Here is a 15340-nt window from a genome sequence, read left to right on the forward strand (position 1 = left end):
ATTGTCCTTTAGTATCAATGGGGGATTGGTTTCAGGACCTGTTGTGGATACCAAAACCCATGGATACTCAAGTCCCTTATATAAAATGGCATAGAGCAGGGGTAGTCAACCTTTTTATACCTACCACCACTTTTGCATCTCTGTTAGTAGTAAAAATTTTTAACCGCCCACCGGTTATAATTATATAATAATATAATAATAATTACTTACCACGTACTTTATGTCGGATTTTCGCTAAGTTTGGCAGAATAAATCTTTATAATACAACTTACTATAGTTAAATCTATATTTTTATTTATACTTTGGTTGCTCTGCTACCGCCCACCATGAAAGCTGGAATGCCCACTGGGGGGCGGTAGCGACCAGGTTGACTACCACTGTACTAGAGCAATGCACAGTCAGCTCTCTGCTACTGTGGATTCCCAATTGTGGGTTGAAAATACTTTTTTTGACCTGTGCTTGGGTGAATCTGAAAGTGTGAAATCAGAGATTTGGGATACCTAACTGTATATTTATTGGAAAAATCCATGAATGAGTGGACCTGTACAGTTCCAATGGGGTTGTTTATAGGTCAACTGTATTAAGATATAAGTATTTCCAATACATTTGTATCTGTATCTAAAAAAATCTTGTCTAAAATATTTGTCTTATGTGACAGTTGGAGCCACTGAAAGGGAAATACACAGGTAAAGGTTTGAATATTGTTAAGTTTGAGTTGACTCTGGAGGTGAGTGTGGTTTTTAAACCATCGGGGTTGAATGAAGCAACTGGTAGCATTGATAGAGCTGTCCCGCTATCATAGCCCAGTTGCTTTCCCTGATACAAGAAGAATTAAGGTAAGACAGCTGCATACCTTCCTTTCTGTATGGTGAGAAGGCCAGGATCCAGCATGTATGGGCATCTGTGATATCTTATTAGGTGACTTGGAGTATGAAGTTCCATTCTTACCTGGCTTACTTTGTAGCTGTTACCAAACACGAAGGAACTATCAATGGTAATGTGCACTGCCCTTGGCCATGGAACATAGTGAAACTTCTTGGCCAAAGCAGCCCTCATATCAATAAATTAGTTTCCTTAGGCCCACACAAAATGCCTAGTGCACGTTTGTTGTTAATGTTCAGGGTCTCATGAAAAGGAGCCGCAAAAGAATGAGGCAGCAACAATACTGCAAGTGGAGGACCCCAATCTCTCGGGATGTTAGAGCACAATCAGATTAGAAAGATGCCTGTCTGATCTCAGTCAGGGCATTTTCTGACAGACTAACGATGGATGGGACTAAGCAAAATCTCACCAAGAAAAAAAACAACTCGGCAGCCGCTGGGAGATTTTGTAATCGGATCCATCAGGAGTCTCCTGTCTAAATTTCCAGGCAAAAAGTAAGAAATAAAATGATAGTTCAGAGGATTGTAGCTAAAACATTAAAGAAAAGCAGACCATAACAGGAAAAGCTGTAACTTTCCTAACACCTGAGTCTCCTATCCATTCTCAAATTCTATAGCTGCTGCAATAGGCAGTTCAGGTTGACCATGCTGAGACCTCTTCTCCACCCCAATTCCAGCTGAGCCACAAACTAAATGGACGGGCTGGGGAAGGCCCTGTTTTCCATTTCCTTGAATAACCTGCCATTCGGCACAATACTTAGATCTATATTCATTTGCCCAGTGTTTCCCTTACCTATACAGCATAGGCAGAAGTCCAGAGCTTTAGGAACTGACTGTGATCAATTAATTATAGACGCCACTACACTCAGACCAGCCTTTTAAAGGAATGTTTTCTCCACTCTGATGAGCTCTCCGGAGAGACTTCATTACTAATCTCCACTGTCATAAAAAGTAAATTTTTCTGTGAGGGTAAACCAATAACAATGCCTTCTAACTAAATACCATAGTTCGTCTAAAGTTTCTTTCTTAACTTTGACTTCGGAACTATTTAGTAACGTCTTAAGCAACTGTGAATAAGCTTTGCAGTCAGTAGTTGGGGAATTCCCCATTGCTCCACTATCCCAGAGTAGGAACATACCTGTCCGCATGAATCCTTGTGGTGCCTCTGGGCTGAAAACCGAAAGCAGTCTCGAAAACTCATTTCCTCCTCAAGTCCCTGTTCAGGCGCCACTTGTTGTTAATGTTCAGGGTCTCATGAAAAGGGGCCACAAAGGAATGAGGCAGCAACAATACTGCAAGTGCAGGACCCCAATCTCTCCAGGATTGAAGTGCCTTAGAGAAATCAGCTATCCAATTTATTAAGCAGAAATATGTCATGTTGCATAAGAAACTAACAAGCAGAATACAGTGTTCAATTTTATTATTTAGTTTTGCAAAACTGATTAGATTTCTCTTACCCTTTCTGAGATGTAACACCACACCATCTGCTGTCTGATTCCTGACCTGCAGAATGCTCCAGTTGGGCCAAGCACCCATGTCCTTGGCCTTCCCTGGATGCGACTGCTTTCAGTCACGTATGGTTGGTCTTGACCCTCACTTTTTCAGGATGGGAACAGAAAGTCACTCGGTGTTTTGGCTTTCCTCCAACACTCATTGACCAACATTTCAAAAGTGTTTTGAGAAACCAGGGTCATCCAACAAGAACCTATGTGGATCAGATTAGATACATTAACCTTGTTGACAAAATGTCACAGAGAACAAATCCAAATGTAGAGTCTCAATGATGTTGTCATAATTGGCAGCAGAAGCCTTTATTGAGCCATTGCATAAATGCATCCAATTTAAATTTATATCTCAGTCTTTTTAATTTTCTGAGAAATTAAAATTTTTAATTAAAAAATTTAAAAATTCTGTAAGACTCTATGCCCTGGTGTATAGGAAACATGTTTTGGGTTGTCATCAAATTATTTGATAGATATTCAAATTTTATCTTAGAATTTATGGCATTTGTGCAGCAAACAGTTTCAGAATCATTATCACATTTCAGAATATCATTTACTGCATAGCATTTTAATCTTCATAAAAATAAGTCCTAATTTATAAGAAAAGGGTAAAGGAAACTTTTTCCTCTTATTTGAAAATTTCAAAGCAGCTATAACTTGTTTAAATTATTCATTTTTATATATTTACAGTATGACTTTGCTAAACCAGTGAAGGTAGTGATTGATTAGAAGAACATATTTGTAAAGTTGTTGAGTTTCAGGAACAAAAATTTAGTATTATCACAAAAATCTGAAGAATCTAAGTTGTTATAGTTCTGCCTAGCAATAGTTATTTGGAAATTGGCCTTACTCTCTAGGACCATATATTTTCAGAAGATAAATACACACAGAACTACCTGCGTTGAAATATAGAGAGATTAAAATAATGATAGATTATATCAGCTAGTGCTTTCACTTTGTTCCACATCAGAAAGATGAAGAACTCAGTCGCTCTTTCATTTAAGCACTTCTTTTGTTGGAGTGCATGGTTGAGGTGATGTGCAAAGATACTCCTCCAGTTACTAAACCGATTTTACACTAGAGATTTGGGAATGATACCTGTCTGGATGCACTGATGATAAATGAAATATATGGCATGGTTTTACCAGCGTCATGGAACGAGGCAGAAACAATCCCTCTCACTGAAATCACATTTAGAATATCATACCAGATAGAAAATGACGAACAGTTCAGGAAATAGTAATATTTAACTTGGAAAGGAAACAATTTGGAATTGGAGAGTAGGGGAGATAGCTGTTTCTAATATTTGAGAGAATTTTTTTGTGTGACAGAGACAGAGAGATGGAGGGACAGATAGGGACAAACAGGAAGGTAGAGAGATGAGAAGCATCAAGTCTTCATTGTGGCACCTTAGTTGTTCGCTGATTGCTTTCTTATATGTGCCTTGACCGGGGGGACCACAGCAGAGCAAAGTGACTCCTTGCTCAAGCCAGCGACCTTTGGGCTCAAGCCAGAGACCATTGGGTCACGTTTATGTTCCCACACTCAAGCCAGTGACCCTATGTTCAAGCCAGCAACCCCACGCTCAAGCCAGATGAACCCACACTCAAGTTGGTGATGTCAGGGTTTTGAACCTGGGTCCTCTGCATCTCAGTCCAGTGCTCTATCCACTGTGCCACCGCCTGGTCAGGTGAAAGAATTTTCTTCTGTGAAAAGGAAGTAGAAGTGGATATAGATTCCATTTCTTCAAAAAGTTGGTGTTGAGTGATTATATAATGAACAGATTATTGATGGAAAGGAGAATTTGATTAAAATATGGAGGTCACCTCAATAAATTTAATAAAAATAAAAATACTGAGTGAAAAAATTTTAAAACATGGAACACAGTTTATTTCCTTTACTTCCATTAAAATCAATAGACCATGTGTTGTTCAGCCTCACGTAAATCTCCAAATATTTACTACTGCACATCAGTGAGGGCTATGGAGCACCATTCAGGAGGGTATGTTTGACTTTTCCAGCTGTGATTGGCAGGGCGCATAGTGCTAAGGTTCTTACTATGCAGCACTAATGTCTGAAATCAATGTTGTAATAAGAGCCAGCTTGTCCCTAACTCGGGCAGGTTTACAGCTGTGATCAGTTATTGTAAAATGTAATTTAGATTCTATTTAGTGACCATTCATGAGCAACTAAGTATATATTAACAGCATTGTGCCAAAATGAATCCCAAACTGGGATTATTACAGAAATTTAAAAAATACAATAAATGACTTCTTTACTGCATCAGGTGAGTACACGGTGGGAAATTAAAGACATCTGGGTTGGATTGTAGGATGGAATATGAATTGTATCATTTTATATATAAAATCTAGGAGATTTGGTTCTTTTTTCAAGTTTCCCAGATATCAGATACATAAGGAAATAAGATTAATTTGTTTTCCTAACACAAAATTAACTGTATCAAAATGGGTCATGGGCTTCAACACAGCCACTTCTACATGGAAAGTTGTTTTCTGTAATTGACCTGTCACACAAAAAAGTGAGTCACATTATTTACTTCACTTCTTGTTTTCGAACAAAATCTAAGTTGACCTAGTACACTATTTCACTCTATTCCCAGGATTGGAAGTAATTGAATTTGGCTTTTTTTGAAAAATCAAATTCATCTCCTAAGAATCAAATTTGCTTCTTGGAAGATAAAGTAGAGGCCCTCTCACCCTACTGCACACTCCTGCAAGTCCACAAAGCAGAGCTTTGTACGAGTTTGCCTGTAGTTACACAGGCCACTGCTTCAAGGGACAGTTTTCCTTTGGATATAACAGGTATTTTCTAAAAATAATTAGCTTTGTCAGCCCATAGGCACACTATATACCCATCCTTTATTGGAGGGCTTCTCTCTGCCCTGCTTGGGCTGATGAATCACATATCTTTCAGAATGTGGTATGTCAGCCATACTTTCCACTATGAACACCAGTTGGAAGTCAGAGGTACAGACAATAAAATGAAAGAGATTGGAAGCTTTTAAAAGAGATTCTTTTTTTTTTTTTTTCTTTTTTCATTTTTCTGAAGCTGGAAACAGGGAGAGACAGTCAGACAGACTCCCGCATGCGCCCGACCGGGATCCACCCGGCACGCCCACCAGGGGCGACGCTCTGCCCACCAGGGGGCGATGCTCTGCCCATCCTGGGCGTCGCCATGTTGCGACCAGAGCCACTGTAGCGCCTGGGGCAGAGGCCACAGAGCCATCCCCAGCGCCCAGGCCATCTTTGCTCCAATGGAGCCTTGGCTGCGGGAGGGGAAGAGAGAGACAGAGAGGAAAGCGCGGCGGAGGGGTGGAGAAGCAAATGGGCGCTTCTCCTGTGTGCCCTGGCCGGGAATCGAACCCGGGTCCTCCGCACGCTAGGCCGACGCTCTACCGCTGAGCCAACCCGGCCAGGGCTTTTAAAAGAGATTCACTACCCCAACCTACCTCCCATAGGCCCTGAGGGGGGGTATAGAGGAGTATCATAGAGTGACAGATGGTGATTAAATGCAAATCTGTCAGAGAAACATGGCAGCCGGTAGAGGAAGTTCTAACCAAGAATCAAGAGTGGGTCTAACACTGGGTGAGGCAAGTGAGGTCATTAGGATTCAAAATATAATAGGAAGCACCCACCCTCAGTTGCTGATCCTGTACTTACATGACCCTGAGAGTGAAAGCCTTCTTAGGTTTTGTGTCGTAGGTATCTCACTTGCCTCAGCTACTCTAGGCACTGGTGGGAGTGGGGGGAGCTGATATGTAATTGAACTTTTGCCACAGACTTTCTAAGTAATTCTAGACTAAATAGACGTTAACATTATGCAACTTCGAATTCTCTGCACATAAGAAGGGACTGACCCCTGCAACACCTGTGCTGTAAGTTGCTATGAGGATCAATGGGAATTGACTATATTTTATAAGCATATACATTTATATTATCATTCTTCTTCTTCTTCATACCATATCAAATTTAAAAAAAATTTAAGGGTCTTTTTCTGCAGTAGTTCTCAGTATTAGATTAGCTGGGCATAACTGGACCACTGGTGTTCTTTTAACAAAGGACAGATGCCTGGCCCTTGATTCAGACTAATTAAATAAGAGTCCCTTAGTCTGAGGCTTAGGTATCAGTATATTTTGTACTATTTGCTTATGTATTGTACCTCTTTAATTAAATTGAATTTTTAGTGGTTGCCTACAATTTATAACATACACTTTTAAGTTACCATGTTTTACTTCAAAAAAATATTATAGCACTTTATGTATAGTCTTAAGGACCTTACAGCAGTACACGTCCAGTACCTTCCTCCCTTCCTATGCTATTGTCACACAGTTTTCCTTTACATATGTTATAAACCCCAGAATACTTTGTCTTTATTGTTTATTCTATATTATCAATTACCTTTCAAGCAATTAAAATAAAACAAAATCTTGTATATTTAAATTGATTTTTATAATTTTTATACTCATTCTTTGTATTGCTTTACTTAGTATAAAATTTCTATGCTTTCATGAATTTGCATAGCTATTTTTGTCTGAAAAAATAATTTTATATTACTTTCACTTTTGGAAGGTATTTTTGTTGGTAATAGAATTCTGAATTGCTAGGTTTGTTTTTGTTTTATTTTTTAGTACTTTAAAGATACCACTTGATTGTGCTCTGGTTTGCATACCTGTAGTTTCTGAAGACGACTCTTCTGTAATTCTATTATTATTATTATTATTATTATTATTATTATTATTATTATTAAGTGAGAGGCAGGGAAGCAGAGACAGACTCCCACATGCACCCCAACCAGGATACACTCAGCAAGTCCCCTACCTGACTATGCTCTGCCCATCTGGGGCCGTTGCTTTGTTGCTCGGCAACCAATCTATTTTAGTACCTGATATGAGGCCTTGGTGCCATCCTCAGTGCCTAAAGCCAACTTGCTCAAATGAGCCATGGCTAAGGAAGGGGGAGAAGAGAGAAGGGTGAGGAGAAGGAGGGGTGGAGAAGTAGATAGGCGCTTCTCTTGTGTGCCCTGACAGGAATCAAACCCAGCCCTTCCACGCACCGGGCCAATGCTCTACCACTGAGCCAACCGGCCACAGTCTCTTTTGTAATTCTTACCTTTGTACTTTTTGGTTTGTTTATTCTGTTTTATTCTTGACTTTCAGCAGTTTGGCTGTAATATATCTGGATGTATATTGTTTTGTATTTATCCTTTTGGGAATCTTTGATTGTCTCTTGGATTTGTACTTTGATGTCTTTGTTATTGTATAGATTTCTAAGCCATTATCTCTTCAAAACAAATATTCTGGCTCTACTTCTCATCTATTTTTGAGACCCAGTTGTACTGTTAGACCACTTGGTATTTGATATTGTGCTGCTAATTCTGGTTTGTTTGTTTGTTTTTTACACCAACTTTTTTTCTTTCTATTTGTATTTTAAAGAAAATAATTATCCTGGTCTACTTCAATTGCAGTATTTCTTTCTTTACCTGTTATAAGTCTGATGATTGGCCCATCAAAGAAATTTTTTCTCTCTGATATATTTATTTGATTTCTGGAATTTCCATTTGATTTTCATTTGACTATTAAAGTTTCCATAGGTCTGCCGAAATTCCCCACCTATTTATTTTTGTTGCCTATCTTTTCCAGCTAGATATTTTAATGTGTTAGTCATAGTTGTTTTATTTTATTTTCATTTTATTTTTTAGGTGAGAGAAGAGGAGATAGTAAGGCAGACTCCTGTATGCACCCTGACCAGGATCCACCTGGCAACCCCATCTGGGGCTAATATTCCAATCAACGAAGCTATTTTTAGCACCTGAGGGTGATACACTCCAGTGGAGCTATTCTCAGCACTGGGGTCTGCGCTTGAACCACTTGAGCCACTGGCTGCCAAAGGGGAAGAGGGAGAAAAGTGGGAGAAGGAGAAGGGGAAAGCATGGTTGTTTCTCCTGTGTGTTCTGACCAGGAATCACACCTGGGACATTCATATGCTGGGCCAGTGCTCTATCCATTGAGTCACTGGCCAGGGCCAGTTATAGTTATTTTAAGATTTCTTTTGATACTTCCAACATCTGGGTCATGTTTAAGTGTGGTTCTCTAGATTTCTTTAACTTTTCTCATGGGTCATTATTTATTTCTTATGGGTCTTATTTCATAATTTTTGATTGGATGCTTCATACCATGTATAGAAAAGTGAAGACTGTAGTCATATTTATGCCTAGAAATGGGCATGCCTTTTTATTCAGACTGTTGATTTGGGGATTCCAATCAATCTACCTGCAGCTTGAGCTGGATTTGGGTTTTGTTGTCACTATTATTGCTTTTGGTGCACTCTGGCTTTCAAGATCCTTTATAATCAGGCTATAATGCCTTGTGCTTATATTTTAATATCTATAATGTTTTCAGACTCTTAGGTTGAAGTCTGATTTTTGCTTATTTTTGGACCCACATAGGGTTGCCCTTTGGATGCCAGAGGGTTTTTCTCAGTGTTCCTGTCCCCCATAAGATTCAAGTTGTTCTTGTATGCTTGTATTGCAGGGGGAGGGCTGGGGGGATGGCTGTTTTCTATTATATTCTGCTGGTTTTGTTAGGTAGAGTTTACCTTGTATGTGTGGTTGATCTTGAGCAGGAGTTTTCTGCCCTTGCCCTGATGAGAACTCACCTCTCCTTGTTATAGGAATCCATCACAAGACACAAGGGGGAAGCAATCTACCCTCTGTGTAGCAGTTAGTAAAAGGTGAAAGAGTTATATGATCTGAAGAGAAAACAGAGTATGTGGGTAGCAATAATGACACAGAGGGGATCCTATCCCTTCATCAGAGCCAGCTTGGTTTTGCTTCTACTCCTTAGAAGCAGCAGATCTTCAACCTGGCCTCTGTGGGCAAGAGGATTTGTTACTCTCTCCTCAAGCAGCTTAAATCTTTTGCTTTGTAAGAGGAAAAGGTTTATGGAATTGGTCAGGGTGTTGTGCCCACCCTCTGGAAGTCTCCAATAACCTCTGCTCCCCAGCACTGTGAAGGAGTTTCTTATTTTGATACTTTCTGACATATCCAGTGGAGACCCAAGGAAAGAGCTTTATAAATGCAATTTGCCTTGTGTCTTGGATACCCAGTCATTCCAAACAAAATGTCCACCCACACTAGACCTTTCATGGTTTGTTAAAATGTTAGTTGACCATCTTTTTACCCATTTGTATGTAGGTGACATCTTTTACCTGTGCTCTGAAAAAGCTGAAGTGGTTTGTATGTCTCTTTTCTTGTTGGAAGGACTTGTCCCTCTTTAGAATTCAGATTTCTTTATCATCTTGTGACCTCAGGTCTCTCACACAATCAAAATTTATGTTTTTGGCCCTGGCTGGTTGGCTCAGTGGTAGAGCGTCGGCCCTGTGTGTGGATATCTTGGGTTCGATTCCGAGTCAAGGCACACAGGAGAAGTGACCATCTGCTTCTCACCCCTCCTCTCCCCTTTCTTTTGCTCTCTCTTTTCCTCCTCCTGCCTTGGCTTCAGGCACTGAGGATGGCTCTGTGGAGCCTCCACCTAGGAGCTAAAAATAGCTTGGCTGTGACCGGAGATGGGCAGAGCATCGACCTCAGACAAGGGTTGCTATGTAGATCATGGTTGGGGTGCATGTGGGAATCTCTCTATCTCCCCTCCTCTCACTTGGAAAAATAGGGGAAAAAAAGAATTATATATATATATATATATATATATATATATATATATATATATATATATATTTTTTTTTTTTTTTTTTTTTTTTTTTTTTTTTTGCATTTTTCTGAAGCTGGAAACAGGGAGAGACAGTCAGACTCCCGCATGCACCCGACTGGGATCCACCCGGCACGCCCACCAGGGGCGACGCTCTGCCCACCAGGGGGCGATGCTCTGCCCATCCTGGGCGTCGCCATGTTGCGACCCTCCTGGGTGTTGCCATGTTGCGACCAGAGTCACTCTAGCGCCTGGGGCAGAGGCCACAGAGCCATCCCCAGCGCCCGGGCCATCTTTGCTCCAATGGAGCCTTGGCTGCGGGAGGGGAAGAGAGAGACAGAGAGGAAGGCGCGGTGGAGGGGTGGAGAAGCAAATGGGCGCTTCTCCTATGTGCCCTGGCTGGGAATCGAACCCTGGTCCTCCGCACGCTAGGCCGACGCTCTACCGCTGAGCCAACCGGCCAGGGCAAGAATTATATTTTTATAGATTATTCAAATTTTTTCTTGTAAGCATGGGAGGGGGATATTTTGCAGCTCTCTATATCCTAAATGAAGGCTGAAGTTTCTAGGAATCAATATATTCTTTAAGCACCTGAAATGGTTCTAGTGAACAAAATGATTGAGGAACATTTGTAGAAAAAAAGGATTTTTATTCCTAAGAAACTGCTTTATGATTTTGCTTTGTAGAACTGCTGTTAGTGTGAGTATAATTAGGATTATAAAGGAAATATTAATATAGTCTCCCACTATTTGGAAAATAAAACATTTAAAGATTTAAAATACAGGCTAATCAAGTATATAGGTTTACTCAATCAGTACTAGAATTTTTGTTTTTTGGCTACAAATTTTCTTTCTACTTGTCATGATTGCTCTAATTTTTATCAGAAGCAAAGATATGTACCTATTGGCTTTCACACAAAGGATTGGAGACTGTAGTCTGGTTTTCTGGGATCATTTGTCTACTGAAATTCCAGTTCACCTTGATCTCCAGTCAAGATCCACAGCTACTCTAGGCAAGGAGAGCATTTTAGCAGTAAAATAAATATCTACAACTATGTCTCTTTCTCAGTGCTTGTGTTTCCCTTGGCAGAATCGCATCGCGAAGCGCAGCCGGAAGTTGGTGGACTACGACAGCGCCCGCCACCACCTGGAAGCCTTGCAGAGCTCCAAGAGGAAGGACGAGAGCCGGATCTCTAAGGTGGGGGGATCCCACTGTGGGGTCCACTTCACATTCTGTCAGCTATAGAAAGTTTCCTTTTAAAAATTAAATATTTTTTAAAGGACACTGGAATCAGGACAGAATTTAAACTGAAACGTGGTGCTTGTGTGCTATTTTCCATGATTTTTTATTAAAAATAAGGTTTTTGATGTTATTGTAGAGTTCACATGGGTGACAGTGACTCATACATTTTGATCAGAACAAACTTTGCCCCCGCCCCTGCCCAACAGCTGTAGGATCCGAGAAAGTAATAGGTATTCCTGTACTTCTGTGTGTGGTGTGTTCCATACTTGATGCTACAGTGAAGATTCAGATTGGAACCAAGTTTGAAAATCTCTGACGTAACTTGCGATTAAAAGTACAGACATGTGTTAGATTCATATAACATTTATTTTCTTTTAGGAAAACCATTTCATTAACTTGTACAGTATTTAAGTCAGTCATTTACAGAGGCCACTTATTTGCTGAAACCTGATAACTACTCCCTTTCCTTCCAGTCTTGCTTCCTTCTGTCTGTCTACACATAGCTGCCTGGTCTTTCCACATCACATACTAGATACGTTTCTCCACTGCTGAAGATTTTTCATGGCCCTCGTTTTCTATAGAAAAATTCTAAATTTCTTAGCATAGCACAAGTGACCTTCTCGATTTTGTTGTGACTCCTCCATCCATGTGAACTGGCCTGTCTTCTCCCCTCACCTCTCCTCCTTCCATGGGCACATCCTGACCTGGGGCCTCGTGACACATGCCAGTTCCTGAGCAGCCACAGTAACTGCTGCTTTCCATGGGAGGCCTCGTCAATACCACACACTGCGTCAGCACATCATCACATCACCTTTCCTTGACATGCACAGCACCTGTCAGATGGGCATGACTTACCAGAGGGAAAAAGCAATATGACAAGTTCGCAAAGTTGGTACACTGAAATTCCAACCCAGGAACTCCACCTTTATATGTTACAAGGCTTATCTGCCCCCTTTAGCAACCATTTGCTAATTTTTCAAGATTTAGTTAAAAACTATTGCCTTCTCTGGGGCTTTCTGCTCTCTGCACCATGTTCCACAATAGCATACTCCATAAGAGTGAACAAGCCCTGTCTTGCAGTGTAGTTATACAAACTTCCCTCTGGACTGGGAAATTCCTGGGGAAGCATTCAGATTCAGTATCCAGAGCGAGCAGTGGGCAACAGGCAGTTAACACATTGTTATAGAATGAATGAATCTGCCAGAGACTATGAGCAACCATTGTAATCAACACAGTTTTCCTGTTTTATTAAGACTTAATATTTCACATGCATTGAAAGAAAATCATGTAGGTACTCAGCAGACCAATTTTTCTCCTACCTAAAATGTTTCCATAATTTAGTTGTGTATAGAAATAGCTTGTGTTTATATGATTTTTTTTTAGTGTAAATACATACTATGTGTCACTTCTAGGCAGAAGAGGAATTTCAGAAAGCTCAGAAAGTCTTTGAAGAGTTCAATGTTGACTTGCAAGAAGAGTTACCATCATTATGGTCAAGGTAACGTGTTTTTATACAGGTGGTACCTGTCCCTTAGAAGTTAAGAACAGTGAGTATCCCTTATCTCATCTTTGTTGGCTGTGATAGTTCAGCACTCTCCAGTGGAAGTGGTCTACACTCTGTGCTTTTCAATATGGGAGCTACTTGCCTCATGTATGGCTGAACTTAAAATTAAATTTACTTTGTTTTGATTAATTTAGATTTAAATAACCTCATGTAGCTAACAGCAACCATATTGGATGACACAGTTTTAGACCTTGATGTAGTTATCAAGTGGAGACCTCAATCTCAGTTAGAGGCAATGGACAGCGGTTCTCAACCTGTGGGTCTTTCGGCGACCCCTGTGTTTTGGTCATTCGACCCCCGCCGGGGTCGCGACCCACAGGTTGAGAACCGCTGCATTAGGAGAATTTCCCTTAACCTTGAAGTTTACAAGAATACACTTTTAGTTCTTGTGGAACTTTCTTTATTCCAAGAGCTCAGAATATTCCAAAGCTGTTCTGCTGGCTTTGATGCCAGTCCACTACTTTCATCCCTGACCTATTAACCTGGACTGCAGCCCTACTTTAGACACTAAGTATTTTTATTTACAGGCACTCTGCATTTCTCATGGCATTAAGTGCATCTTATATTTCTCATGGTATTAAGTGCTTTTGATTTCAGGTTGTCTGTGTTTTTCATGGCATTAGTGCAGTTTTCCTACTAGTGGTAGAACCAAGAAGTTGTTGGCTGAAGTGAGGCATGTGTTTCTCGGTTTCCATCAACACCACTCTGTGTTGTCGCCCTAAATAAACAGAATTGTGTTTGCCTTGCAGTATAGCTTTAAGTCAAATTTTCTAATCCAGCTTGACCCTAAAGTCTTCCTCTATTGAAATTCTAGAGCTTCTATTTATCCTCTGAAATTATAAGAACTGGAATTTGTCCCTTTCTGTGTTCATTCCTAGTGCTGTTGAATTTTGTTAACAGTAAGCAATCAGTTTATTTTCCAAGTACTGAATTAGAGGACATTTTGACTAGTTTACTATAATACTAGCCTGTAAGATATGTTTGATACAATGTCCAGCCATAATCCAAAGTTAAACATGGGTGAAATCAACTCATTGTTCATATAAATTTACTCATTCCTCCAACATCTGCATTTCTCTTTGGCTCCATCATCCGTGTGCTTCCAGTCTCACAGCTCCACCGTCATTAACTATGGAGCAAAGAACTATTCAAGGGAATGATCCATAATTTTTCTGTGGGATCTCATTGCCACCACCCTAACCCTCAACTTCCTCTTTAGATTGAAATGGCAATCTTGCCCTCACATTTCTGTCTTTTTTTTTTTTTTTGCATTTTTTTTTGCATTTTTCTGAAGCTGGAAACAGGGAGAGACAGTCAGACAGACTCCCGCATGCGCCCGACCGGGATCCACCCGGCACGCCCACCAGGGGGCGACGCTCTGCCCACCAGGGGGCGATGCTCTGCCCATTCTGGGCGTCGCCATGTTGCGACCCTCTTGGGTGTCGCCATGTTGCGACCAGAGCCACTCTAGCGCCTGGGGCAGAGGCCACAGAGCCATCCCCAGCGCCCGGGCCATCTTTGCTCCAATGGAGCCTTGGCTGCGGGAGGGGAAGAGAGAGACAGAGAGGAAGGTGCGGTGGAGGGGTGGAGAAGCAAATGGGCGCTTCTCCTATGTGCCCTGGCCGGGAATCGAACCCGGGTCCTCTGCACGCTAGGCCGACGCTCTACCGCTGAGCCAACCGGCCAGGGCCACATTTCTGTCTTTGAACTCATCCTGTTCCCCTCTTCATAAAGTTATTTCATAAGTACATATGTTTTTCTGCCAGCCAAATTGTTGCTCCACCTTCAAAATGAAGTTAGTACTTTATATCTTCTGTTCCTCCTGTGGTAAAATGAGTACTACTGGGCATGTACTAATGAGTATTTATTAACTAATTTATGCATGAAATTATGAATCAGACTATTTATAACCATTTAGAATGTTGGGTGAAATACTCTGTATATGTGGTTATGTCCAATTGTTCTATAGTGACATAGTCTTCTATTTCCTTATTGACTTTCTGCCTAGTTGTTCTAGTCATTATCGAAAGTGAAATGAAGTTGCTGTTATTGGTGAATTGTCTGTATCTCTTCAAATATGCCTTTTTTGCTTCATGTATTTTGGGACTTGTTGTTATGTCTATATATATTTATAATTGGTGTAACTTCTGGATGGTTTGACCATTTTATCTTTATAAATTGTTCTCCTTTAACTCTAGTAAAAATTTTTGTCTGTTTTGTTTGATATACTATAGCCACTCCAGCTCTTTTTTGGTTACTGTTTACATCAGTGAGCTTCTTTTACTTTAACTTATTTGGGTCTTTGACTCTAAAGTGTGTCTCTTATAGATAAATATAGCTGGATTGTATGTGGTGTGTGTGTGTGTCAGAGTATGTGTTTATCCATTCTATCAACATCTGCCTTAGGATTGGCATGCTTAGTTCATTAATT

The 15340-nt window shown here is 40.5% G+C and overlaps 1 protein-coding gene across 6 annotated transcripts in view; it reads left to right on the forward strand.

The window, feature by feature from the left end:
* AMPH (amphiphysin) overlaps positions 1-15340 on the forward strand; it is a 328049-nt gene that overhangs the window by 220415 nt on the left and 92294 nt on the right. For all 6 annotated transcript variants that reach the window (XM_066272141.1, XM_066272140.1, XM_066272144.1 and 3 more), the window contains exons 6-7: positions 11193-11300; positions 12758-12843. In XM_066272141.1, coding sequence (XP_066128238.1) covers positions 11193-11300; positions 12758-12843 — 194 coding nt within the window. The remainder of the gene's footprint in view (positions 1-11192; positions 11301-12757; positions 12844-15340) is intronic.

The sequence above is a fragment of the Saccopteryx bilineata genome, chromosome 4, assembly GCF_036850765.1.
Source record: "Saccopteryx bilineata isolate mSacBil1 chromosome 4, mSacBil1_pri_phased_curated, whole genome shotgun sequence".
Classification (NCBI taxonomy): Eukaryota; Metazoa; Chordata; class Mammalia; order Chiroptera; family Emballonuridae; genus Saccopteryx; species Saccopteryx bilineata.